Source organism: Larus michahellis, chromosome 9, assembly GCF_964199755.1.
Source record: "Larus michahellis chromosome 9, bLarMic1.1, whole genome shotgun sequence".
Classification (NCBI taxonomy): domain Eukaryota; kingdom Metazoa; phylum Chordata; class Aves; order Charadriiformes; family Laridae; genus Larus; species Larus michahellis.
This window is the reverse complement of record NC_133904.1, coordinates 29,069,714-29,097,389: the sequence shown is the minus strand read 5'-3', so window position 1 is coordinate 29,097,389 and position 27,676 is coordinate 29,069,714. Positions and strand designations below refer to the sequence as shown.

The 27,676-nt window shown below is 40.2% G+C and overlaps 1 protein-coding gene across 3 annotated transcripts; it reads right to left on the bottom strand.

Moving 5' to 3' along the window:
* Positions 1 to 334: 334 nt before the first annotated feature.
* Positions 335 to 27,347, bottom strand: OGT (O-linked N-acetylglucosamine (GlcNAc) transferase). 3 transcript variants are annotated; one of them, XM_074599758.1, is made up of 22 exons: positions 26,938 to 27,347; positions 23,566 to 23,746; positions 22,206 to 22,449; positions 20,609 to 20,677; positions 17,539 to 17,655; positions 16,132 to 16,211; positions 14,494 to 14,689; positions 14,121 to 14,261; positions 13,801 to 13,901; positions 13,450 to 13,603; positions 13,247 to 13,348; positions 12,795 to 12,974; positions 11,380 to 11,538; positions 8,950 to 9,039; positions 6,844 to 6,969; positions 5,912 to 6,082; positions 5,669 to 5,785; positions 5,422 to 5,589; positions 3,252 to 3,404; positions 2,281 to 2,533; positions 1,983 to 2,106; positions 335 to 1,395 (listed from the first exon to the last, which is right to left on the bottom strand). In XM_074599758.1, the coding sequence occupies exons 1-22, from the start codon at positions 26,972 to 26,974 to the stop codon at positions 1,221 to 1,223; spliced, it is 3,138 nt and encodes a 1,045-aa protein (XP_074455859.1). In that variant the 5' UTR covers positions 26,975 to 27,347; the 3' UTR covers positions 335 to 1,220. The 3 variants fall into 3 exon arrangements, with proteins under 3 accessions (XP_074455859.1, XP_074455861.1, XP_074455862.1); XM_074599760.1 differs by having other exon boundaries at positions 23,566 to 23,716; positions 26,938 to 27,335; XM_074599761.1 differs by lacking the exons at positions 20,609 to 20,677; positions 22,206 to 22,449; positions 23,566 to 23,746; positions 26,938 to 27,347 and adding an exon at positions 18,839 to 18,990.
* Positions 27,348 to 27,676: the final 329 nt, after the last annotated feature.

Genomic DNA, 27,676 nt, shown 5'->3' with positions numbered 1-27,676 from the left:
CAGAGGCCATGACCTTCAAGGTACTGCAGAGCATGACCCGAGGGGACAGCACGGTGAAGGGCGGCAGAAACAAGCTGGGCCCCAGAAAACTTCTGGATTAAGCACACACACGCACCAGAGCTTCCGTGCTTGGGGGGGTTTAGCCCAACTCCGTGGAAACAGAGACTTCTGCGTACAAGATCTGCACTTAACCTGGGAATATTTCTGCTGGAATAAACAGCCTTATTTAAAACAAAATTACACAAAGGAAGATGGAAGGGCGAGCTGTTCAGAATACTTTTCTAACACCATCCGAAAAAGGGCACCAGAAAACGTGAAACGCTGGTCAAATGAGTCAAACTGGCAAACCAAAGCTTTATTTTTTGTTTAAAGTCTTTGCTACAGTACCTAGGACTGCACTTCTATACATAATTAACAATCATTCCTGAAAGATCTGTATTTGGCACCAGTTTGTGTTTACCTCAAACACTTGTGGGGAGGATTAATTTCAAATCAAATTTGGTTTTTCAACAAAATAGGAGCTGCCATCATGAAGGCAATTAGCTGACTTATTGGAGAAGCTTAAAAACAAACAAACAAACAAACAAACAAAAAAACCCCAAAGTCCTTATCTAAACCAACACATTACAGAGAGCTCCAAAACAGAGGTCAAACATTAAAAGGCTGATATAGGCTTAAGTGGTTTATAAAACCTATAAAAAAAGACTACACCAGCAAATATGCCCTTTCAGTCCACATGGTTTAGAAATTAATGCAGGGAGCAACACTCGTTAGCTGGAAATCTTGTCATGGGAGAACCACACATATACCAACAGGAGTATCCAAAAATCAAATGTTAAAATGCTCCAATTCCCAATCCACATAAAAGGAGAGAGATTCATAGGAAGGTTAAACCAATCCATGAAATCATAATTGGTTGGGCAGTTCGAACTTCCCCCAGCAACCACTATGTCACTCATACACACTGGCTCACGTGTACACAGCTCAATCCCATTCAAATTCCTCAATGGAATAAAAGGATCCCAGGCTCTATAGAGTCTTTCCCTATCATGCAAGAAATTATTCTGGCTGTGCTTTAATCACCATCATGTATTATTTCAGCCACAGAGTACCAGGCAGATTAAGTAGAAATGCACAGTTTTTAGCTCATCATCTCTGCAGAAGTGTTTGAGAGGCTCAGTTCCCGGAGAGTTCTGGGTGGGCACGCAGCCAGCCTTTCTTCACGCAGACTCACTGGCCTCTACTGGCTTAATCATGTGGTCCGGTTTGTTGCCAGCAGCGTAGTGATCCCACATCTGAAGATAAAGCCGCTCCAGGTCCATTGTGTACTGTTTCGTGTTGAACAAAGGACTGGATATTCTCTGCTTCCAGACTTTGCCACGTATTTTTTTCAGGCTACAAAAAGAGTTACAGCAGTCAGGAGATGTTCCAAACACTTCTTAATACTGTTTACTTTTGAAATCGACTATTTTCAGCTAACCCAGAACTGCCCAAACAACTGTTTCAAGAATACCACCTCCAATTCCACCAAATCCACGTTGCTGTTTCATCCCCTCATCGTTTCTGACACAGACCAGCATGACCCACTTCAAGTCAGTAGAGCTGCGACACGAACGCACCAACTTGCTGCACTGTCTGTCCTGCGGTAATTTTTTACAGCGCGATTTTAACTCGCAGTAAGTGACAAACTGCTTAATCTTCAATTTAAAAAGAACAAAAGGTAAGCTACATTGCACTTTTTACATGAGCAATTTCTTCAGAACAGGTAGCATTATTACTCAGTTCGGAGCGCTGTTAAGTTTACCGTAAAAGCAGAAGCTGAGTTAACTGCAAGACACGAAACCTCTAGCTGAGGACTGCTTAGCTATTTTAAATATTAAGATATCTGCGAGATTAAAACGACTGATAAGTCTCAGCACTGTGCCCAAATACAGCACTTGACACACTCGATGTTACTACATGACACATATAACGTTGCTTACTATTCCAGGTCAGTTCCCAGTTTCACAGCAATATCCTCATACTCCTGTCTACTTTTTGCAATGAGCTCGAGACAACCCAGGCAAGTAAGCTGGGAGGCAGCAACTCGGGATGCAAGAGTCTCGCCTGAAAAAAAAATAAATAATTAAGTATCAAGAGTAAGCTTATCAAGTAACATACTGCAGCGTATGAGTTACTTTGCTTCTACAAGAGGCAAAGTTTGCTGGGCTTTCTGTTTGTTCTTAAAAAATGAATAATATTCAAACCCGTCTGTTCTAGGTGGGTTCCCCGCTGTGTTACCTGGCATAGTGACCATTGGAGTCCCAGCCCAAAGGACATCCATCCCAGTTGTGTGCCCATTGCAAAGTGGAGTATCTAGACAAACGTCAGCCAATTGCCCTCTCCTCACATGTTCTTCTTTGGGGGCAACTGGAGAAAAGATGATTCGGTTTTGGGAAAGACCCAAGTTTTGTGCGTATTGCTGAATATTAGGTTCTCCTACAGCCGGGAAACGTAGCAGCCACAGCACGCTGTTTGGAACTCTTTTTAGGATCTATAACAAAAATAAAGAAGCAAATACAGAAAGTTCAGTCAGAAACATTTCCTTTTCCAAACATGAAATTTCCACATACCAAAATGAAGCAAAAGGCGTAATCATTCAATACTTTAATCTTCTGAGGCATAGAGCAGGAAAAGAGCAGATCACCACTTCAAGTGGGATAACTGGGATTGCATTTCTAATCCCACTGAAAGAGACATCAACTCTGAGCTATGAACCCTGATAGTTCATAGAGCTTAGAGAGTAAGCCTTGAAATTTATGATCACATTTATTTATAGGCCCATTCTATGGAATATAAAAAGATTACCCCTCAAGTAATTCTCAGCAATACACTATAAACCGGATCTTCATACAGATCCTCAGTGCTCAGATCTATCATTCTACCAAATGCCAAGGCCAGTTATGACTTAATTGTACAGACTAGGGAAGACCAAATTTCACAATGGAGTATGAGCACGTTTAAGCTGTCCAAGATGTAATTTTTCACTGGCTAGAAGCACAGACGTGATTTGCAATCCATCTAAAAAATTCTAAATTCTATTAAGACTAAGTCCTGCAACATAAGCACTGTAAGGATTCAAACAGCTCAGGGTCAATGTTTTCCACAGAACAGTTACAGTTTTAACTTGTATGAAGTTTCAGCTAACTTGAACAGACCAGCTACGTTCCATAGGTCTGACCTTAGATTTCGTATTAGATACAGATACTCACATTAGCCCACATCTGTAAAGTGGAAGGATCAATCTTATACAGCTGATTAAAGTTACAGTATACAACAGCATCCTCTGGTAAGCCATACTGAGAACGGGTAGTAACAATTATAGTTCGTGGCACTTCTTCGCCAGTTGCTGCTTTGTTGTTAATCTAAAGGAAAAAAAAAAGAAAACCAGCTATTGGAACACTGACATTGCAGGAGACATGCCTATACCCTGTGAAACCGTCCTGAGATGCACTGCAACATTTGTTATCATCCTAAGTTTCTGTAAGCATATCTTTAGTTTTATTATACAAAACCAAAGTTGTTTACTTACCCATAACAGGAATTTAACTGGTATGCATACACCTTTGTGGATGCCACAATGTTGCAACCACCAAGGCACAAAACACTGGGCAATTTCATGCCCTTGCTCTATCTCCCTGAAATTCCAAGTAACTGGAATAATTGGAAAGAAGAATCATAAAAAGAGGCATTATACACAGACTCCTCCCCTCCTTGAGGTCATTTCATTTCCTTGAGACCAAAACTGAAATTCAATGAATTCTTCAAGGAAGAATAAAACAGTATTTAGAAAGCAAAGGGTTTGGGGTTTTTTTTGTGGTTTGCTTTTAGAGTTTTGGGGGGGGATTTTTTTGTCTGGTTTTTTTCATTGGTGCAGGGTTTTTTTTGTGTGCTTTTTAAGATATAAGACAACCGGCACAGAACAGATAGTCAAGACTTAAGACACAGACTAATATGTAACTGATAGACTGTAATAAACTAGCTGAGAGGGAAATGATGAAAATCACACTATAAGAGTTATTAATGGACTTTCAAAAAACAACAGATCTTACAGCCTTCACAAAGAATAGGAATATGCTAATAAAAACCAGCAGAGGATGAAGCCAGGATAACCAGAACACCATGCAAGAGTCTCGAGGATTAGTAAAACGCAATTATGATTTTTAATTATTTTTTTAATGATGACAGGCAATGGTGGAATCAAACATCAGTACAGATAGGGCAAAAACAGGTACTTTGAGTCTTTTTCTTTTTATATATATTTTATGTACATATATATTTAAAATTTATCTCAGGGCAGCGCAGCCAGCCAAAGTAAGCTTACTGTTGACAAACTTGACATGAATGACAATGACTGTGTCACTGACTTTGGTTCAACAAAAGTTTGTAAAAGTGCTATTTATCCAGGTCACTGAGACCTCAAAAACACAATGCCCAATTCTCACTGACATGCGCCCAAAAGTGGCTGACAGCAAATTAGAACAAGCACAAAGAAGGGTTATATTAGTGCAACCAGAAGACAGAGAAATCCTGTTTTAAAAGTGCATCGACAGACAAGAATTCTATTATTCTCGGGGGACAACAATTTCAGAAAAAAAAAAAACGCTTGCAAGCTTTCTGAGCGAACTAAACCATAACCTATTTCCAACTTAAAGGGAAGTTTCAGCTGTGAACAAAAGAATTCATAAAATGAAACCAAGGCATGAGATTACGGATAGAGCAGTGATGTCATTTTATGAGACCTTTTGTTATAAAGAGTCTCTTGAAGGACTGTAAACTGAATAAAATTCATAAGTCAAAAGAGTTATGCCAATGTCAAAACATGGTATTTTTAAAAAGGAAGAAGTATTAAACAAAATCAGTAACTGTCACTATCATTAAAATCCCATGAACCGGTAAGCACTGAGAGGTGGTGGTATAGCACATCATTCAGAAAGATGTAAGAAGATGAATAAACACCATTGAGATACAGTGGAGTAACTTTGCCTATATTACCCAGTGATTTTTTTGTAAAGGAAAAACAAAACTGAAACTGGGTAACTGCTCACAAATGCCTGGTAGGCTGCAGGCAACGAGCAAATCTGCAGGCAATGAGCAAAGCCTTCAAATTCCCAAAAACCAAGTGTCTACTTTATGCAAGAAGATTAAATTTCTTTGAACTTTGTATACCTCTTGATATAACCCCTCTATCTTTAGGGGGAAAGATCATCTTCCAGTACATCTATGGCTTATAACACATTTGTGAGTTTCCTTCAGTATGAGAACTAAACACATCAACATGATTGAAGACTAACATGTGCTTGGAGGTTTTTCTTCCTTGTTACATTAAAACATACAGATATAACATAAAACCCAAGAGAACCGCGATTTGAAGTGCCTCACCTGAGTAGTTGCTAATCCATTACTGATGTTGAATCCATTGATAGTTATCTGAATTTGCCCACGATTGATCATCTCAATCACAGCTTCTGCAATTGTGTTCATAGGAATGACTGGCATACTGAGGGCAGCATTGCCGTCTGCATTGTCACAACTGTCAGGACACTTCATCTAAGACAAACCACGTAAGCATGAGAGAAAGTACTAGCTTCAGTCCCTAAGACTGAACACACAGAGCAGTAGCTCTCACCTTAACAATCTTGACATCGGGGAGGCTGTCAAGGAAAGCCTTCAAGTCAATACCATTCAAAACAATTCTGTTGTCATAAATATGACCATTGGACTTGAAATCAATGACTGCTTTTTTCTGTTAAAGAAAAAAGAAAAGTTTTAAAAGAGTTTCAAGATCCCTTACCAAATACTATACTAAGCACTATTTTATAAAGGCAGATATGGAAAACATCTGCTTTTCTTGACCTATCCTCCTACGTACCTTCAGATGGGGGAACATGTTAGCATGGTCTCCAATAAAGAAAGTGTTTGGCATGTAAGCCAATTTCTCTGAGTACTGCTCAGCCACCTCAACCGGGGAAGTCTCTTTATCTGTGATGATATAATCCATGAACAATGCCCCACTGGTTCCAGGATACCCCAGCCACATCGCCTAAAAAACAAGAAAGCAATGCTCCAGTCCCAGGTTTATTGCAAAAATAAAGGAAGTTAAAAATCAATGCATTGTAAGTTAAATTTTCCACTTAGAGATTCAAGTTCCTTCTTGTGTTTTATCAACTGAAGAGCAACTGCTAATACCAAACTTTCACTGTCAAGACAGCGAACAGTTAAGGGTGTTCTAAAAATTGATCCCTCAAGGAAAAGGCCGAAGTATCCAACTATGCGCAGGCACAGCCAGAATACTAACCATTAGTGATTAGAGCTTCTCTTAGCTAAAAGACAACTTCTGCAGCCTAGAATGATTCTGATTCAGGCTTCTCCCATTCTCTTTCCATAGGCATTTTAGAAAATCCTTAGTCAAAAAAAATAACTCTGACACTGATCCTGACTTACTCTAACTAGAACTTCCCTAAGCCTGAAGAGATTAAAATGCAACAACTCATTTCCGCAACTGCTTCAAAATACCCTTTCTTTGTTCTCACTAGTGCAAGAGGCCAGTGGTGTACAGGAACTTCACAGAATTAAGGAGTTCTCTTTCAGGACATTCACATAATGCACATTAAACAAACCCCCCAAACTACTCTGCTTCAACACAAGAAACCTATTTGCCTCACATATGCTAAGCCCTAAAAAGTCTTGCTTACTGATCAACATGAGCCTTCAATGCTTGTTGCACTCTGCCAGAAAGAAAAGAGAAACTCTTCCTACTCACAAGTGGATTTTTGGAGATACAGAGACTTCTGACTGAGTTACCTGAATAGGTGCTGGCCTCAGGGCAAACAGCTCATTTCGGGCTCCTTTGGTGTAACCATTCATATTAATGAGAATGTGTATCCCATCCTGATGGATGCGGTCTGCTGCTTTTCCGTTACATGGTATCTGAAGAATAAATACATACATAAACCAAAAGTTATTTTTGTTTTTCAGTCTTTCGGTAATAAATGTGGTTAGTCAGCAGTGTACCAGTCAATAAATGTCCACTGCATAATTTAATTTAGGTGAGATTTAAATCTTGTCACTCCTGGTTTTACAGAGGTAAAAGTCCTCAATTCAATCAAAAAACCCCCAACACCCTGTTGAAGCCAAGAAAAACATATCTTTGCTAGACACAGTTGAAGCAGTTGCTGACAGAAATGGTAAGTGGTACTTGAAGATTGCCTCTGTACATTCTGATACCCGAGGACTGATACCTCGGCATTGCCAAGCTGAGCAAGTCTTGCAGAAAAATACCACAAATGAACGACAGAAGAAACTTCAAGCAACACTGAAAACTGCTTCAGTTCTTGGCTAAATCAAAAACAAAGAGCGGAACTTCACACAAGGTATTACCAATGACTTTCAAGAACAGCAAAGCCTTGGAAACCACAATGTGTCCCTTCCTGTCTAATACTGAAAAGTAAACAATTTTCAACAGTTTTAAATTCCTCCCAAGAATTAATTAATTAGTCACTACCTAAAGCAGATAGAATAAATATTTGATAGATGTCTCTAGTTCAGCAGCAGTAAAACAAAAACCAAAGGCTAGAAACTGAGGCTATCCAAACCAGAACGCCCCCCACCACCACCACTCCTGTAAGGCTAATTAATGATTAAAGCTCCTGTAGCTCAAGCAGTAGATTCCCAAACTGCGTTCATACAGAGAAATTCAAACTGAAGGGCAAGAGTAAGCCAATTAACTACTCCACAGCTACTCCTAACGCTGACTCAAGTCTGCCATTATTATGCATCATGGAAGTACTTCAATTCTGTAAAAAGGGAAAGTTAGTTCACATTTTATAGCAGGGTAAATGCATGCACTTAGGCAGTTGTTTGTCTGAGTAGATAATCTGAGTTCCCATCTTAGTTACACTGCTAATGCAATATATGACAGCAAACTCTTCCTACTCCTTTGACCCTCCAGCACAAATCTCCAGGAGTCGCACTGTAATCTAAAAACATGAGTTTGATGCCTCAAGAACTTTAAATAAGAAAACTCGGTGTATCACTCTGGGCAAAGGAAAGAATTTTTCCTAGATAGCTGTTTGTGCAACAACAAATATGAAATTGCTGCCACGACCAAGGGCTTTCAAAATTCACAGCTGCAAAAGCTGGGGGCGGGGAACGGCCTTCCACAAGCATAACTGAAGCTCATTATTCCAAAAGAACATTTTAGGAGATCGGCTTTGCAAAATCCATCTCAAAGAGCAATCCTGCTGACATCAATTTAGCTTTCTTACATATGAGAGCAGGTTATGACCAACATGATGAGTTTAAACACTACCTGCAAGTTTTACCTATCACGTGATCTGGGACTGTCCAAGAGCCAATCCAGATCCATTGTTAATGTACACTGATTATCCCATGTTGCTTTAGGGCTTTGCCAGTTATCTTGAGATGGTATAACAACTCCCTGACTTCTGTGTCTACTCAAATCCCCATCAGTTTTCACATGGAACTTTAAAAAAAAAAATCACAAACCACCTGTAAACTTTACCAACAGCCTTGTGATAGAGGGGCAAAAATCCCCCCATTAATCATTAAGCCTCCGTCCTGCTTCACTGGAGTAAAGCAAACCTAAATACATTTGCAGTTGTGACATCTTAACTTATCTAGGATATTTACATATGGCTATTATCTTAAGACCTAATGGAACAGTTATTCGATATTGCTAATATTACTTTTTAATAATCACACAGAGGTCATGCAATAACCACTGCATCCCAGGTAAGGCACAACGCCAATACGTCTACAAACTGCAAAATTCTTGAGACTAAGATCAGCCTGATTCAAGAAATGATTGCAACTAAAAATCTCAAACTACAGGCTGATCTCTTTCTTCATTCAGGTTTGCTAAAAGGTTTAAGCATCAAAAAAGCTCACCTGAGATAAGTCAATGAAATGATTTGCTTCAGCCATCACTTTTACACGGAAGTTTGTACCATCATCAGGACTCAGAGCGTAACAGAATACCTAGAACATGACGCACCAAAAATCGAGTATCTGCAACAACTTGCCAACAAAATAACTTGTCTATAAGACATATGGTATTGCGATTTTAAATTACCTGAGGAAAATTACATCTAGTTTCATACAAATTATACTGTATTTATTTGTGTGGTATTTACCTTTTGAGAAAAAAGTAAAAAAAGAAAAAAAACAAAACAAACCAAAACGGGGGGGGTGGTGGACATTCAACACATTTGCACCAGGCCCCACCCAGTTTCCCCCAGTTCTGGTGCTAGAGTATGGCACTGCACCTTGCATAGACATATATACAATGTTCTCATCAGTGCAAGGAAAAGTCATTTCAACAAATGGATTTGCATAAGCATTACATTCTCTAAGAACACCTTTTACAAGACACCTTTGAATTCGTTATTAGCGAGAATCATGACTCAGGTTGGACAGGCAAGCTAAGCATTGGGGAAGCATTTTAACAGATTCTTTAAATAGTGACCAGTTCCCTCCAATTAAGAAACCGAAAATATATCTGAGAAACTCAAGGTTGACAGGTTATGTAAGCAGGCACCTTTAGCTAACCCAGCACATATAGATATAAAACAAATAGAAACAAAATTCAGAGAATTTATGATCTTGCAGGACAAAAGCATGGCTTTAGTAAAATAATAGACGACTTCTATTTAGTATTTAAAATAAGCTCTGTAGAGCTTTATAAATCCAGAACAAGAAAGACCTCCCTTTGTCCTGAGCTGATTCAAAGTTAAATGGTATATTCTCCCCACACCCCATGTACTCAGACCACCAATCTAATTGTTTCATGAAAAAACCTGCTTCACAGTCACGCTTCTGATAATTCAAGCATGCAGCTTTGCCACAAAGATTTCAGATTACAAAGACTTCATGTCCCGGTTTGAGGTAAAACAGAACCAACTTCCTGTTCAGTAATTTTATTTCTTAGCTAGGCCTCTTCTAACTCTCTGAAATTAACAGCATGTTGTCTCGAAAACGGTTTGTTCTCAGAGTGAGAAGACCAACGTTTATGGTTTGTGCCAAGGCATGGTACCCAGAGAGGCTCTTGCTTATACTCATTGCTGTAACAACCCAGGTCAGCTCATTTCGTTATTTGCCCCATTGAAGGGTCGGAAGCAGAAAAGCGTAGAGGGGTCCCACCTGGGGGGAGAAGCGGACAGGACAGGGGACCCAAAACTGACCAACAGGGGTATTCCTTCCCATCTGCCCCACGCTCAGTACAAAAGCTGAGGGATCAAAGGGTCAATGCTCTTTCTTCAATGGCCGACATCTGAGCAGGACCCTGCCTGTTCATCTGCCTTTGATCCCGATCCATGTGTCCTGACTCCAGCTGTGGAACTCAGTTCCCACCCGTCGCTGAGTCCAGCCTGGGACTTCCCCAGTGCCTGCCAGTGACGTCATCCTGGAAGCTTAATACGGTTTTGTATACACTGTATCTATTTCATTATTTTCCTTTTTATTTTATTATTATATTTCAGTAAAGTAGTTTAGTTTCTTCTAAGCTCATAAATCTCTTTAGCTCTCCTCCTCCTCTCTTGTGTATGAGAGGTTGGGGGGGAGCATCTGTCACTGGCCATTGGCCAATTTGGCCAAAACCACAACACTTCATGACCAGCAAAAAGCAACAAAAACAAACAGAACGGGTTGATAAGCAAAATTCTCATGTCTTGGAAAACAGGTAATTTAAACAGTCATGGGGCAAATAACATAACTAGGGATTAGTTCTATTTACAGCCTCAATCCCTTACCATGATACCCAAATATAGCTGTGACTGTCTTTAGCATTGCTAAGTTGTATACACTCCTCCTGAAGTAAGTGTAGTGTATAATTTCCTTTTGAAAAAGCAGTAGCCAAGCCAATTTGAAGTTCCTGTTTGTAATTCAGGTATCCCAGAGAAAAATACATGTAAAAAAACCAGCAGCAGAGACTGAACAAAAACCAGATACCTATTTGTAAATCGGAAGTAACCAGGCAGTAGTAGCTTGATGTTGAAACACATCTACTTCAGAAACAGCTGCTGAAGCTTAAAAAAAAAAAAGTTTTCCATGGGCCACAAATCCTATCTACAGTAATTCTAAGGACAGGTATCTAATTAGCCTACCTTCTAAATAACACTTCATATCAGTAAAGGAGGATGACTCAGGATGGATAACTCTTCAACTGATTAAAAAAAGCCTGCTAACAAAAAAAAAAAACACACCAAACAAAAAAACCCAGAAACAAAAAAACTTGCCCTCTTCCCTAGTTTACCTCTCTGCACCAAGAAAAGAAAAAAAAAAATGTGTTTAAAGCTTTAAGCATGCCATTTATATTTTTACCTCAAATTTGTCTGGGTTATGCATGCCAGGGATTGACTGCATTAGGTGTGAGGTTGGATGGTTTCCAAAATCGGAGCTCACGTAGCCAATACGAAGTCGACCTTCACTGGCCTTCAAATCCTTGGGATGCTCATATGGTGGCTTGTGAAGAACATTAATCTGTCAAGAAAACATACACAACTGTTTATAAACTCAGGAATCAAAACCAAATGCTAAACAGAGGGACAAAACACACCCATGATTTTGTAGAAATAGCCTTATCCCAGGAAGTGGCCTGTGGGCATCTGTTGTTTCAAACCTGCGTTATACGTACTCCATTGGCACCAAGTGTAACGTCCACAAACTGCGTTACGAGATGTCACGTACCTACATTCAGCCATCACTACTGCAAGTTGACACGTCTGCTTTTCTACCTGTTTAAGTATTCCACCCCTAATAATTAAACACATTGATACCACAACCACTACGACCAGTAAGTTCTCAAACTGCAAGCCAATTGCGACCGGAACAGTATTCCCGTGAAGCACCACAGCATGCCTTCTGCTCTTACCATCACCATCTTCCCCCAGACATCAGCTTGTAGTCACTACCACTGCCAGGATTATCAGGCTATTAAGACAAGCCAGTTTGAAAGCTTAGTGTTATCTTCTGAAGTTTGAGATCCATACATTAGCTAACCAGACCCTTCCACTGGCTGACAGCATATTTTCAATTATAAATGGCAACCTGCTCAAGCAGTCCATCTCAACATTCACACGTGCCAACAGCTATGACATTCTGGTTGAAGAGAAAGAGAAGTTGCATTAAATTTTAGTTAAAGAATCTGTCACTGACTGCAACTGCACCCTTGGCAGCTTGAGATGCTGTGCAGTCTCATGGAAATGGCACGCAATTAAGTAATTAGAGCAAGAGAAGATATGGTTTTGGAAGAATCCATTCTACTGTACACAAAATACTCCAAACCAGAATCACAACGAATACTCAAGTACTTCCTACTGTGAGGCATCACCCCTGCAATATTGCTGCCATCACTGCTAAGCAAGTGCATCTGGAAATCCCAAACCCAATCAAACCAAAAGCTCACACATTCGAGCACGGATTCACGAGAGGCAAGGTCAGGTTCCAAGCACTACACATGGTCGAAAGGACCAGATTTTGAGAAATACTATCACACAGCTGCCTGGATCTGTTTTACTGTCAGGAAAGAATAATTTACTCACTCTGCTTTTCCAAAATGCCCCTTGCATGCACTTTGCAAAACTAGATGAGTAACACTATGTCCTAGCTCTCTACAGATCAGTGATTTGGAAACCTTACAAAGGCCAATGCTAACTACATGAGTACTAGATTTTCAGTAGGAGCAGGAAAAACCACAAAGTACTTCAATCACAACTGGTCTATACAAAACCTCCTACCTTGTCCAAACACAGATTTCCATGTCTCTCAGCAATAGCCTTCCTAAAACTGTGAGAAAGGGGATACAGCATGCTATGATGTGGGTGGACAGAAGGCAGCCTGTTTTTCTCCAGCTGATCAGCTACAATGCTAACCAGCTTCTTCATTCTTTCATCATAGTCTGTCCAGTCACAGACAATCTAGAAAAAGGAGAAATTAAAAGAATATGAGGACAACAGCTTCCTTTGATCTATATCAAATATTTCACAAACTGAGACTAATGCTTCTTCCAAAAATAGAAGAACTTCAGAAATAACTGCATTTACAGAAATTACAGAAGATAATCTTATCTTGTGATTTAAGACTTAAGTCTACTCTTTACATTTAAATTAGCGATTGGTTGAGGTGATCAAGCCTAGCATTTACTGCAGAGGAATCCTAAGAATTACAATCAAAGCCTTGTCTTCCTCACCTGCAAACAGTGGGCCAAGTTGCAGTAGGCATCTGGGAAATCAGGTTTCAGCTTTAGAGCAGTGCGGTACGAGGCAATGGCTTCTGGTATATTCCCTGAATCCTGTAAAGACACAGAAATGAGTCAGCAGATAAGAATATACTCGGGATAAATACTCACAGTGCCCCATCATGCTCTAAGAATGAATCATGCGCATGTGCTACCTTGTGAATAGAGGCCAGGTTGCTGTGAGCATCAGCAAAAGCTGGGTTTATCTGAATGGCACGGGTGTAGCACTGCAGAGCTCCCTGAACATCCTGCATCTCCTTCAAAGTATTTCCCATATTAGAATAAGCATCTGCAAATGTTGGGCTGATTCTGAGAAATAAAGATAATATATGTTATGAACAATAAAAGCTCTTCCCCCAATGAGGAACCATACTCTCACCCAGACTTTTCAGTTTGCAAAGCAACTATCTGAATGAAAATATGCTACTGTAAGTCACTTTCTGTACATATCTATGGCACACTCCTGTTATGAAAGGCTGGCACTATTACAGATAATATCCATTTACCTAATAGCCTCTTTGTAATGCATCAGAGCTTCCTGTAACTTTCCTTGCTGTTGCAGAACACTTGCTAAATTTGAATGTGCAGCAGCAAACTCTGGAAAAACCTGGAAGAAAAAGAAGCGAATCTGTCTCTCAAATGCCCCGAGTAGACCATATAAAAAAAAAAACAAAACCTTGTGCATTTCTTACTTTTCTTTTTATATGACACAGGTCTCTGAACAGATGTTCCTCCACTTACAACCAAAGAGGGAAAAAAATCCTACGTCATATTACACATTCCCAACTTTAATTGCCCACCTCTCCCTCACCACATTCGACTGTACCTCAAGAGCTTTCCGATAAAGACGAACGGCTTCCTCAATATTCCCCTGTTCCCGTTTGATGTTTGCGAGATTGTTGAGAGAATCTGCATGAGTGGGACAAAGTCTAAGAGCTGTATTGTAGCATTCTTCTGCTTCCACCACCTTCAAAAGAAGGGATACTGTTAATATGGTAATATTTGTTGTAAGAGCACTGTTTACAAGAAGTCATTATAGAATCACTTTTAGCAGGCTGAAGGTGGAATTTCCTGAATTATGCTTCCTTATGACTGACTGTAACATCCCATCTTAATAAAGCTGGTGACATCTGGTGTCTACAATAAACATTCACCGTACTTAAAGAAAATTTTAAAAGCAAAAAAAATGCACTCCTTACACTGCCTTTCTCCTTCAAGGCATTGGCCAAGTTACAATAGGCATCAGGGAAATGGGGTTGCAGTTCAATAGCCCTCCTGTATGTGTCTATTGCCAGGTCTATTAGTCCTTGCTCATAATACACACAGGCAAGGTTGCCGTGCACAACTGCGTGATTTGGACTCAAGCTCAAGGCTCGTAGATAAGCTGCTACAGCTCTGTAAAAAAAAGAAAAAAAAAGAGAAGGTAAACAATCATACACAGAGGAGCAAGTTTATTTATTTCGGTCATAAAAACAACATACATTTTTAAAATACAAACTTCAAGGGATATGTACTATTAACACACACAAATCTGTCCTGTAAGATGTTACTGAAAACGCAGAAGAGTACTGCCTGAACTGAACGCCCAAACAAGGGATGAATTATTATTCTTCATGTTATTTTAAAACTATGCTGAATTCTGTAATGAATAACAGACTATAAGAAATACTTCATAAAGCAGGAATGTTTTCTTTCCACCTGATGCTGTACAGTGATCGACGTTAAGTCTTCTGGAAAAAAAGTAAAGCTTTCATCTACTTTTTTTAAAAACACTTCATTACTAGGATCAGCAAGAGACCTTTGCTCCATTTTGTTCACTGTTTATTATTCCATTGTAACAACAGTATCATATTATTACTTGTCTTTATTCTCTCCACTAACCTAACACATGTATCATACTTTACTTATACATCAAACTTCACTTTGTTCAAAAGTGAGACCTTGAATGATATGCTCCTATAGGACTATATAAACGACTGATGTATTAAGATCAGATTGCTAGAAAAATCTCAACAGTATACATAGTAATTTCTCAAGAAGGTGATGTAAAATCTACAATGATGAGGAAACACACCTGTTTGGCCCAGTAATTCGTGGTTAAAACAGGAATCACTGAATCATTTACACTGCGTGCAACAAAACTAGTTAGAATAATTAACCTGTTCCCTGCAAGCTTTTATTAAATTTGGAACCCCAAACCACAGCTACTAAAATTGTAATCCACGTAACAGATTCAATATGGTACACTGCATATAAACAACAAAGACTGGATCTTCTTCCAGAAACAAAAGTAAGATTTGTGTATCAGATCAGAGGTCTTAAAACAAGTTAGTTCAAAGAGACAGCAACAGTACGACAACTCCATGCAATAACATGATGCCGACACATAACAAATACAGAATAGTCAATCAGATGATTAGCTGAGTTTCAGCATTTCGGCTTGTCTTACACAGAAAATTTTAGAAGAGAAACACTTGTAGATCATGTCCTGAATTACATAATGAAAACAAAGAACTCAAGGGTTGACGCCTTTCTCAGACACCCTATCTTCCCCTGTCCCCAGCCTTAATTTCAAGTCTGTTTTCATCAATACCTTCAGAAACTCTCATTTTAAATTATTCAGTACAGGAAAGTAACATAAAGGAATACATTCCACAGGATTTTTTTTATTTTTTTTTTAATTCCAGTAACCTGCTCTGTATGCATTTCAAAGCCATTTGCTTGCTTAGCTTACAGAAGTCTTTGCTGTACTGTCCAAAGAGGTTTACATCAGGAACCTAATTTGTATCAATACACCTGACAGGCCACTGACAGAGCGACAATATTTATCTGCTTACCTGTCAAATATCCTTGCCTCCTTCAGGACATTTCCAAGATTGATGTAAGCATCCAAAAAATTTGGGTCAAGTGTTACAGCCTGAAAATATTTTTGAAATAACAGTTTTTAGCATTAACACAGAAACATTCTCTATGAAACCCAGCTGTTTTTTTTTAATTTGACAAACCCAACTTATAAGCATCTAAGACTTTATCAATAACCTAGTAAAGAAAGAAAACTTAATTATAAAAATCAGAGTATCAAAGTTATTTATATTTATCTGTAGAAACGACAGCATACACTACCTTCAAATTTAGTCATTTGCTTACCTAGTCAGTTGCAACTACTGCAGAATAAAGTGTTCAACATTTATTTCATGTTAGGCCGATCATACTTCACACTCCTGCCTAACCATGCTATGCTGCCTTTAATTTGTTTTTAGGGGAGAAAACCCTAAAAAACCTGATCCATATCCTTTACCTACTGCAAAATAAGACAGCATTTTAAATCTTTAGCAGCTCATGAAAACAGAGACAGTTTCACAAGAGCAATGAAAGAGCAAATACATCATGCATGTAGCCATTTAACTAAAAAAACATTTTCACTCCCTTTGAAACTAATAAAATGCAAAAAATTAAAGAACCAATTAAGTTGCAGACAATGCAACGATAAGCTACATGTGAACACGCGACGGGCAAGACTCTCACAGTCTTTCTCAAGGGAACTATTACTTCCAAATTAAAATACTTTACAATCCATCACTAACTAGACAGAATAAAAAAAAATCCAAGCAATTAAAATTATTTTTGTAGCTCTTAAGTCATAAATACCAGGAAGAAACTGTCCACCACATCTTAAATCCGGTTTTAGGTCACTTTAGAAACTTTAGAGATGAGTATGAACTGAATTAAGATGGTAACTGACTAGAAGGTACCAGACAACTAGTAAATGACAGCAATCTAGAGAACTCTGAAACAGTGGTGAAAAATAATCCTGGAGAAGAGGAATTAGTGTGTCACTTAAAACTGTTTGCCTCAGTTACTCACAGGACAGTAATACCTGAAACAAAAATCACAATGAAAAATGATTTTAAGCAAAAAGTTGTTTCTCACACACACGAAACACATAAAACATTATGCCCATCAGATTAGATTTTTAAAAAATGTATTCTGGAAAAGGACTGTAAAACAACTTAATGAATTTTGTTCTATTTGACATGTGTGTGAAGTCCTTAGGGCAATTCTAAACATATCTCTCTAGTGGCACACAGGCAGTCTGAAACATCAGGAAATAAAAAAACCCAAACAATTAACAACTAACAGGCTCATAAGAAGTTCTCTGCTAAGCAAAATGTTTCTATCTTCTACAAGCAGGCCACTGCATGTACATTAAAATCTAGGTGAAGCTGAGTGGCTTCGATCGTTACCTTTTCAAAGTGATGAATTGCAAGCCAAATTTCTCCTTGGGCATTGAATACACAGCCAAGATTACTCCAAGCCACTGCAAAGTTTGGTTGAGTCTCAATTGCTTTTAAGTAACAGGCCTTGGAACAGTTAAAGAAGAGAGATACAAGGGAAGGGGAATATTTGTAAAAAGAAAAAAATGAGAAAAAATAATTGTTAGTATGCCTTCTCTAACCAGCCAAAAGTGACCCTGCAGTATAGGCTAGCTTGCGCCAAAACTAATGCGCTGCAAACTGTTGTTGATCCTGCGCCAGCGCAAACCAAAACCCAGGTGCAAGCCCACCATTTTTCAGTTATGCTGATAACAAATTAACACGACTTTAGACACCAGGTCACCACAGAAATCATCTTAGAAATAATTCAAGTAGTTCAGCGGAAATACCTACTGCTCTGAAGTGCATAAAACCCAAAAAATTACTGTGTAACAACTTCGCTGTGAAATAAAATCATTAAACTGTGAAATATTGTAAAACAGACAGAAATTACTTAAAAAAATTAGAAAAACTACTGAAAAAGATGGAGCCATTCTTCGGTCTTAACAGACCCAATCTGTATCTTGTTTCTTCAAATACATTCAATCATCGGCAGCTTCAAAACCTCAAATGACAGGATTGCACGAAGGTTTAGGTCCCTGTAATGCAAGCGCAAGAAATCGCTGCGCATCCTAAACAGCACGGCGCCACGCTATCGCTGCGAACTGCTTTGCTCTATTGATTGCCCCTAGGTCCAGTGAACGGCCAACCAGAATCATTAATCTGCCAGACAGGCCCATACAAAAACTCGCATATTAAATTTGATGTCAGGACTCTTAAATGCGTTACAACCCAATTTTATCCAAAAGGCTACTGCCTGGAGCTTGGGCAGTCACCCAATCAGAGATTAATCATCTAGTCAACCGTTCACGAGGGCTTAATCGCACGCAATGCGCGTTACCGCTGCGCAGCCTTTGCGCTACTGCAGGATCACAGCGCATCATCAGAAGAGCAGAACGCTGCAATCCAAACAAAGAAGAAAAAAGGAAAAAAATGAACAACCAGAAGAGTTAGAAGCTTTTACTATTAACTATCTCCAATTATTTCTTTAAAAAAATATTTTAATTTACTTTTACTTTATTTCTTTGAAAGAATTTGTGGCTACTAGTATAAAATATTCTTACATTACTTGCTTGTAATTAAATATTTTAAGCTGTTTTCTGAAGCCACAAGACAGAAGATTCAGGCATGGAGGCAAATGGTTTTGCTGTGGCAGTTACAAACCCGTTACCATATTTCTCATCATGTGACTTTTCGGTGCGTTCCTTGCTGGAAGAGGAGGAGGAGGTGTGTGTCTGCCCTAGATCCAGGCCTCGAGCTCCCTTCAGCGAGGCACCTTACGCATGGAATAGGAGGTTTCACCCACCTGAAACCTTCTAAATACAATATCAGTGGTGAAAAACCAAAAACAAGAGAGAAAATAAAACAAGATCATTAGTAAGAGTTCAACAAAGCAATTGCATTTTTTTGGATATGTCTTAACACATGGGAATGAGGACAATCTGTCTGTAACAAGGGAGACATGCAGAAGGGAGAGGGTTAATCAGGGCAATTGCATACAGCAGGGACTTTTTTCGGTTTGGTTTTTTTTTTTTGGAAGAAAGGCTCTGAAATATCTACAAAGAAATTAAATTTTAGTTCAAACTGTAAGGAATCTGCTGGCTTGATCTTTTAAATGGACTGATAACCAAAGAAACACATTGCAATTTACTCAAGATGTTTTTCCTCGTTTATTAAGTTCTCACAAAACGGAACAACACTTTCAAACTAGGTGTCTCCAGAGCTCTGAAACAAAGAAGTCAGCAACCTAAGGCAGGCGCAGTGTCTTGGCCTATACCAGTCACACTAAAGCTGCAGTGAAGTGCAATTCATGTTAGCTGTCCGCTTGGTGGGCTGAGAACCAAGTGTCTCAAAGACTGTTCAAACTCTAGATGCTGCTACAAAATGTTTTCAACCTGGATGTGACCAAATCAATTAGGCCGCCCTACGATGGTACGCACATCCAAGTTGTCAAGTGAAATCAAAAAAATAATGAACTTTGAACCTGCACTCCCATTACCCCATAACCCTCCCCGAATTGTTGCAGCCAAACAGACAGCTACGCTGTTCATACACTCCACTTTTTAGCATGCGCGTGGGGCTTGGAGTGACAGACGTGGAGTCCAGAGTGTTTCCGATTTCTCCACACTCCTCACCCCTGCAGCGCGGACGCGTAAGGTGGCTTGTAACAAGACAATTTCTTTGTGCAATCCAAATTTTAACATGCCAAGAATTTTAAACTCATCTTGGTGTTCGAATTCTCAGTTTAGGAAACACAAGACTGCTAGAAGCCACCTTTCCACTACAGCAAGTTTTCTTTCGATCAGTTCATTTCCCAAACAAACCAGCTTTGTCCTCCTGATTTCTTTATTTTGGGGGAGGGGAGAGGGAAGACATGAAGAAAAGATATTCGGGGAGTTCGCATACTGCAGCTATTGATCATTTACTAGCCTTTCTTCCACTATCAAGGGAAGGGAAAAGTTAAAAGAATAAAAATCTTTAAAAGCCAATATTACAAGGTAACATTTGGATAAGTTTCTTCTCCACTTACAAGCCACAAAGGACTTTAGAAGAGCAGCATTTTCAATAGCACCTGCATCGTACAGGGATCTTGAGCTAATCACAGGCTCTCTGCTTGGCACCAGCAGGCAAGCCTCAGATTTGAAGGACTGTTACTTATTTCCAGATAAGAGCATGATGGAGCCCCTGCCCAATACTTCAGAATGGTATCAGATAGTCTAGTTCAGCAGAAAGGCTTGGTAGTGTTCCATTTCTTGACTTAAACCAACTTTTAAACATGGACATGCCATATCTTGCCCTGCAACTACTCTGGGGTGTTTCAGTGCCTTCAGTTTTCAGCAGTTTCTCAGACTGTCTGTAGATCAACGCAGATTTGAAGACTTGGTGCAAAGTTCAAGTTTTCAAAACACTGACGTTTACATGTATTCTACCCAACACCTACCTTGGCTTCTTCCAAGCGACCCAGGGCTTTGAGCAGGTTCCCCAGGTCACTACGAACACAGTACAAGTCCTGAAAAATCAAAGTCACACTATCAGCTTCCAGACTTCAGACGCCCCAAAGGTCTTCACGGAGAATTTGCAAAGAACATCCGGGTCCTCCATAGCTTATTTTACAATCTCAATAAACACGACACTAATGCAAATTAACTTTTTTAACCTAACATTACAGTCAAGAGATAATCTTAGTCATTTTAGTACTGTAAAAATACAACCATGAAGTTGAAGTAGTAGAAGAGAGAAAGTAATGTTTCATACAAATCCTTTTTATACAGAAATATTATAAAAAAAAAAAAAGAAAAATACTGCCCCCCCCCCAGCACTTTAATTTCTTTTGTTATACTTAAGTATTCAAAGCCCCCTTTTTTTTTGTTTTTAAAGCATCACTGCAGGCCTGTATTCTTAAGTTACATGACGTCTTTTAAATAGATTAAATACAGTGATTTTGCTTCCTGTATCCCCCAAAGCAATTTTTCCTCCCTGTTTTTCACACTATTTGATGCATTTTCAACAGCTTTGCCACATGTTCTTGTTCTTCCATTTGTAACCCCAGCCCAGGCTGCAAATGCATTATCTAGCAGTAAAGGCCACAGAGAACAGGGACACTTTAGTCAATGCTAATAAAAGTTGTTTCTAACCCAAACAAAACACCATCTTACAGTATTTCTAACCAGCGCGTAATCTCCACTAGTCACACAGCTCAGCACAGTAAATTAGACAAGTTCACCTAGGCTGCAGAACAGAGCGAAAAAAGATTCTGAGCTCTTGCTGGACTGACACCAGACTGATGCTGCATCTTAAGTATTTTTTGACAAAATATATGACCAAATAGCAAGCAGAGACCTTCATCATGCTGAGCAGTACTATACAAATTATTTGAGTAAGATGCAAAATAAACAGAAGATATCAGTCTGATACGCTGTTTACTAAAATTGTCAATTAAAACCAGTTACAACCAAAAATCCAAACACCACATCTATTTCATAGGAGTCACTTATAAACAGATACTCACTTTCAGCCTATAAAACATAAAAATAATGCGTCTGTAAACCAGTCCACAGTGGAAAGCTAACAAAGGCAACCCTCATCACCATGAAATTTCTGACTTCATAATAAAGTAATACCTGATGATTTTGCAAGATCTCTCATTCAAGTCTGGGCAGTGATTCTCTCACTGCAGTAACACTGCCTTAAAGCCGACAAAGCTAAATATGAAGTTATTCGCTGAAACTTCTGACTTCAGAAAAAAAAAAAAAAACAAACAAAAACCGACCACCAAACCTTAATTCCTTGCTTTTCTGTTATCTCAACAATACAGATAAGCCCACAACCAGCAGCCCTTACTGTATGGCAATATAAAACTTTTTGTGACAGAAGACTTTCAAAGATCCTTAAGAAAAGTATTAAGTACCCTGTTAAGTTTATGGTGTAGAAGTTAGAGGGAAGGGTTATCACTTGTTCCTTCTTTGAAACCTGCTATTTTTGTGTCCTGGGACAATAGTAAAGTATGCAGTTCTTCTATAAAATTAAGTGGTACTTACAGGGTTGTACTGAAGGGCAGACACATATGCCTGGACTGCTCCTTCCATATCACCTGCAGCTACCAGCGCAGCAGCCAAATTAATGTATCCATCAATGAAATCTGGCTTGAGGCGTAGTGCATGTCTATAATGTTCAATTGCTTCTTGTAGCTGTCCACGTTCCTTGTACACGTTGCCTAAATTCGAGTAGGCTTCAGCCAACAGTGGATTCTGTTTAATAGCCAAAGTGCTGAAGTGAGCAGACCTAGAGAAAAGTAGACAAGTTACCAAAAAGCGCACAAAAAACAAACAAACAAAAAAAACCCCACCCTTGACTTTTAGTATTTGCCTGTTTATCTACTTACTTAATGAACATTGATGCTTAATAGAGCCAAACATACAGACAACAAATCCAGACTTACAGAGCTGTCATCTGTGTTTAGCTTCTCCTAGCTTAAACTATCATCTCCCGGGTTCATACTTCAGATTCTACTGAAGACAGACAACTCTTACTTAGAATCGGTAGCATTAAAGTTGCCTCACCAAACCTGAACTCAACACAGTTGGAGGAAACACGACAGAAATCCTGTGAAGCCTTTTCCAACACTTGTATGCTTTAAGCAATGTTCCACTCGATACTCTTTTCAAGAAGCAGGTCGTAGCTGACATACATAGATGTAAAATTCTGTTGTATCCTCCCCCATTTTACTTTCCCATATCTGAACTGTTATTTACGACTTTATTCAGAAGCCTAATAAAATAAATTTCAGTCAAAGGTTCTTAATTCCTTCACCAGCACAAGCAGATTTACAGCTAGTACAAGTCAAGTTCAAAATGCCTGAGGCACAGAAAGCAAGATCAGAAACAGACAAGCAGGAAGAACATAGAGACAACTTTCTGATGACAAAAATCCTTAACTAATCATGCCATTTCACAGCAAACAATTGGTCTTGCAACTCAAAAAAAAAAAAGGCACCAAAACCCCCCACCCAAAACCCCCAAAACCACAAACCCCCACAGTGCAAGTGGAATAAATAAACAAAAGCCTCTGTTTACACATTAAATACCTCCAGTACACACAAGTGTGGTTGACACTCCAATATTAATGTGTACTGTATTAAAATAACATGAGAATAATGGCAAGATCTGTTGGTTGTTGTAAAGCTAGTGTTTCCAACTTGTATTTCTCTCATGCTAATAAAATTCAGAAATAACATAATTTCTGACCAGTCCTTACTGCTGCCATGAAGTTAGTCAGTATTTGCATTCAGTATTTAAAAAAAGAAATCAATGTTAGAATAAAACTTTTGTCAGCTGTACTCAGTACTATTAGACATGCAAACAATAAAGAAAGCTTGACAGAACACCTCAATTCTCCTACCTGTCCAATCTGCGACACTGGAAGTGAATGGATGATAGTAATAAAAGCACACCAGTATTATCAGGCTCTTGTCTCCAAAGCTGCATGCAGTGTCTCTCTGCTGCTTCAAAGTCTCCTGCCTGATACTCACGATGAGCCAACTCCGCTAACCCTTGGAAGGAAAGCATACGTTTCGTTGGTTCTGGAGAATCACCAAAACATTTAAGGGGGGAAAACAAAAAGTTAGATAATGGGAACAAAAAGAAAAAAAAAAAAAAAAAACAAAAAAAACAAAAAACCCCCCACAAAACACTAAAACAGAACAATGTGAAAAAAAAAAAGCGTACACAACTGAAGGATGAAAATGTTTGAAATTACATAAAACGCTACACTGGCAGTTTGAACTCTCAGATATTCATGTAACAAACTATTACTATGATATTTCTAACATTATCTGTACGAGTCCAGGACTTTATCAGCCAATAATAGGAAACATGTAGATTGTAATGACTGTCAATATCTTTAAGTTAATCGTTTTTCACTAATCTGAAATACATTTACAGAAATTCCTGACATGGTATTGTACTTTGGTTCATAACAGTAGAAGCGCTGCTAACAGAACAATGCCTCTCCTCACTCTCCCCCCAAGACTGTAAATCTTATGCTTTGTAGAATTAAAAACAAATGCTAAAAACTTAATAGGGGAATGGACAGCAGACGAAGACTTCAAAGGACTTGAATAAAAGTTTTGCTGTGCCAGTTGTGAAAGCCCTTTAAAAAAAAAAAAAAGGGAGAAAAAAAAAAAGCAATGCATAACATTCCTTGAATCCTCTACACTCCTACATTTCCTATAATGAGTAAAAATTCCTTCACAGAAAAAACAAAATTGGCCTTGGAACAATATGTGACAAGGGACAAACACACACTTCAAGGATTATGCAACTGGCCTACAAAAGGAAACATTAAACAAACAGGGTACAGGAAAGGAGGTAGTGCTTCTGGAGGCTTAGCTGTAACGGGAGCGACAAAACGGTTTTAGTATTTAAGATACAATTGTGGAGAACAAAATACTTAAATAAAACACCACCTGTTTTAGACAAAACAGCCTTAAGTGTGAAAAGTAAATAAAATTTCTTACAAAGCACAGTTCTGTACCAAAAAAACACAGAAAAGTGCAGCTTGGAAAAGCCACAACCGTTCATCCTAGAAGGAAGTGTAGACCTTCAAATTCTACCTTTATACCAATGACTCTTACTATTTAAAGGTTTGATTACTGCCAGCATCTCTTATTTTTCCTCCTGAGGTCCAGCATTTCCACTACTCTGCAGTCACTTTATTCTTTATTATGAAACACTTCCCACCTGGACCTAGAGCGTTTTAAAATTTTGCATTTAAATGAAACCTAATACAACTCAATATCTGAGTACATATTTTTGCAGTTATGCAGGACAAAATCCTCTGAGACTCTTTAATTCTTTTGTGAGAACTTTAAAGACAGCAAAATAAATTTCAAAGCTAAAGCAAAAAAACCCAAAAACCACTATCCAAAAGTTTCGACTTAATAAATTCTCATGACCACTTGGAAAAGAAGCTTCCAACCGTTACCTAATGCTACATTTTGCCTTCTTAAGCAAAAAGTGAAACTGAAGTTGCAAGTCCCAGGGCAAGAGAGAAGGTCGCACAGAAATACTGTCTTTTAACACTCAAGAATAAGAATTGCTAATAAAAGCAAGAAAATAAGCAGAACACTAAAATTTTCTTTCATTTATCAAGTCTCTTCAGAAAACAACCTCACACCCCCCCGCCCCGAAATAGATAAAGCAAATGAATCACTCAGCATAAAATAGCCAGTCATCTACTTCCAAACAAGTATTTTGGAAATGATCCTTGAGAAATTAGCTGAAAAGTAGGAAGTGGAAGCTATACCACAAAGTTCAAAATTTTAATATAAAAAAAACTTTTAACGGAAAGTTGGCTGGAAGAAAAGTTCTTGAACCCAAAGAATCCGTAACACAGACATCGATGGTTGCTCACTGAATCCACTTCTAAAGACAATTAAGCGCAGTGAAGAGTCACAGACAGAAGAATCCCTTATCAAGTCTCACATACATGAATTTATGTGCCTAGGCTAATTTGTGCTACAGGCTTTAACGGTGACCTTGGAAAAGCCTAGTATGTGCTATGACAACCACCCTTCCTGAGACTTCTACTCAACACAAGGAAAATAAAAAACCCCACAAAACTATCACAGATGTACCCCAAGGCCATTTTTTCCCCCAAAAATAACATCCAAGCATGTACCACTTGCTCATGCTCAACCTTACGTTTAAACAAAATCTAGGCCCAGGCAGGAGCAGCTGCCACCCCAACCTGGGTGGTGAGGAGGAGCACGCTATCCCCAAGCATGCACATGTTCTTTTCAAGTCCACAGATCAAGGCTGCAAGAGGATGCTGCAGCCTCTGTGACACGCAGTTCCAGCCGAGGAGCAATGAAATACCGTATTGCAGCACTCAGCCTCTCCATCTCTGCTTCTGTATCACTACCCTTTCCATCCCTGTCTCTGCATTGCTATCCCACCTCTTTCTCTACAGATCCTATTTTTAGCCTACTTTCCCCAGACATCGTTTCAGCTTTTCATACTCTTCCTTCCCTCTAGTTACAGAAACCCCGCAAAATCTGGGGGATAAAGCTGTGTTGTCTTTTCATCCTTCCAGTAAGCAAAATACTTCTTTTTCTGGCTCTACAGGGAAAAAAAGTGAGATTCCTCCTTTTCTCTCCCCCACCCCTCAAGTTCTGGATCTGTAAACTAAATGTAGAACAGGATCTTTCTTAGCTAGAACACACTATCTTATTGCCCAGAAAAGCACCGTACTTCTCGGCTACGCCACAGATTTGCTCCTTAAGCGTAGTGAGAGATTCTGGACAGCCTACGTAGGTTTTAGGTCAGGTTTTTACCCTCCTTCGCCCTCTACAAAAACGCAGTCACCTGACAGTCGGATAAATATAGAATGAGAGAGCACCGCACTACAACCCATCGCGCCCCGCTTCTCCCGGAGCTGCTCGAAGGCTGCGGCCGGGCAGGACCAACAGGAGGCCGCCGAAGGACGAGTCCGAGCCCGGGCCCGCCGGCGCCCCGAGGCGAGGGGACACCAGCACAAAGGCAGCAGGGGCCGCGCCGGGAGCCACCGCCTCGCCCAGGCCGCCGCTTCTGGAAAGTTCCGCCGGGAGCGGGCCCAGCGAGCAGGGAGCGCCGCGCTCGGGGCGAGCCAGCCGCGGCCCTGGGCAAGCGCAGGCCGCCGTGCGGCCCCGGGCGAGGGCAGGACCCGGCCTCCACAGGGCTGCGGCGCCGCTGGCCTCTGGCGCGCCCGTCCCCGCGCGGCAGGCCACGGTACCTGTGCTGTCGGCCACGTTCCCCACGGAGGTCGCCATCGGGAAAGGGGGCCGGTGACGCTCTGGTGCAGGCAGCAGAAGGGCCGCAGGTGCGGAGAGGCCCGCTCGACTGAAGCGGGCGGCGCAGGACCAAGCTGCCCACGGCCCCGATGCGCTGAGGCGGCAGCGGCGGCTCCCGAAATGGCGGTAGCGGAAGCAGCAAATTGCCGAATGGTTGCTGCCGGGACTAGCTCCCCCCGGCAAGTAGTCCGGGCGGAGCCAGCCAGGGGCTTCCACACAGCCCCCGTGCGGCGGATGGACCCCCACCGGAACTTCCTCCGTCTCCTTCCGCCAAGCCTCCCTTCCCACCGGCGGGCAGCCGCTTCAGCGTGTGCAGAACATCTTTGTCAGCTTAGGTATCCCTCCGCGCAGAGCCGTTGCGACAACCGCAGCGGCACCGCGCGTGCGCAGCCGCCCTCCGCCGTGCGGGTCCCCGCCGCACATCCGGGTGCCGGCGGCGCGGGGGTGGCGTTCCACACGGAATTCCATACGGAACCCCAGCGCGTGCTTCCCGCGTGACCGAAAATGTCGAATCTCCTTCGAGTAATGAGCCTGCCTGAAGGCTCAAATTACCAAATGTTGAGTTCTGGGCCTAATCGCAACTTTAAAATAAAAAAAATAAAAAAAGAAAAAAAAAAGAAATACGGCATCTGCTAACAGAAGTATTCAGGGTAGTTCAGCACTTATCAAAGCAGTGTGGAG

Bases quoted from the DNA above. Each gene is read 5' to 3' on its own strand.
- OGT (XM_074599758.1), bottom strand. From the start codon at position 26,974: ATGGCGACCTCCGTGGGGAACGTGGCCGACAGCACAG. The intron at 13,902-14,120 runs GTACAGTCGAAT...TTTTTCTTCCAG, and splicing joins TTTATCGGAAAGCTCTTGAG to GTTTTTCCAGAGTTTGCTGC. The intron at 11,539-12,794 runs GTAGGAGGTTTT...TTTTCTTGACAG, and splicing joins GAAATCTGTGTTTGGACAAG to ATTAATGTTCTTCACAAGCC.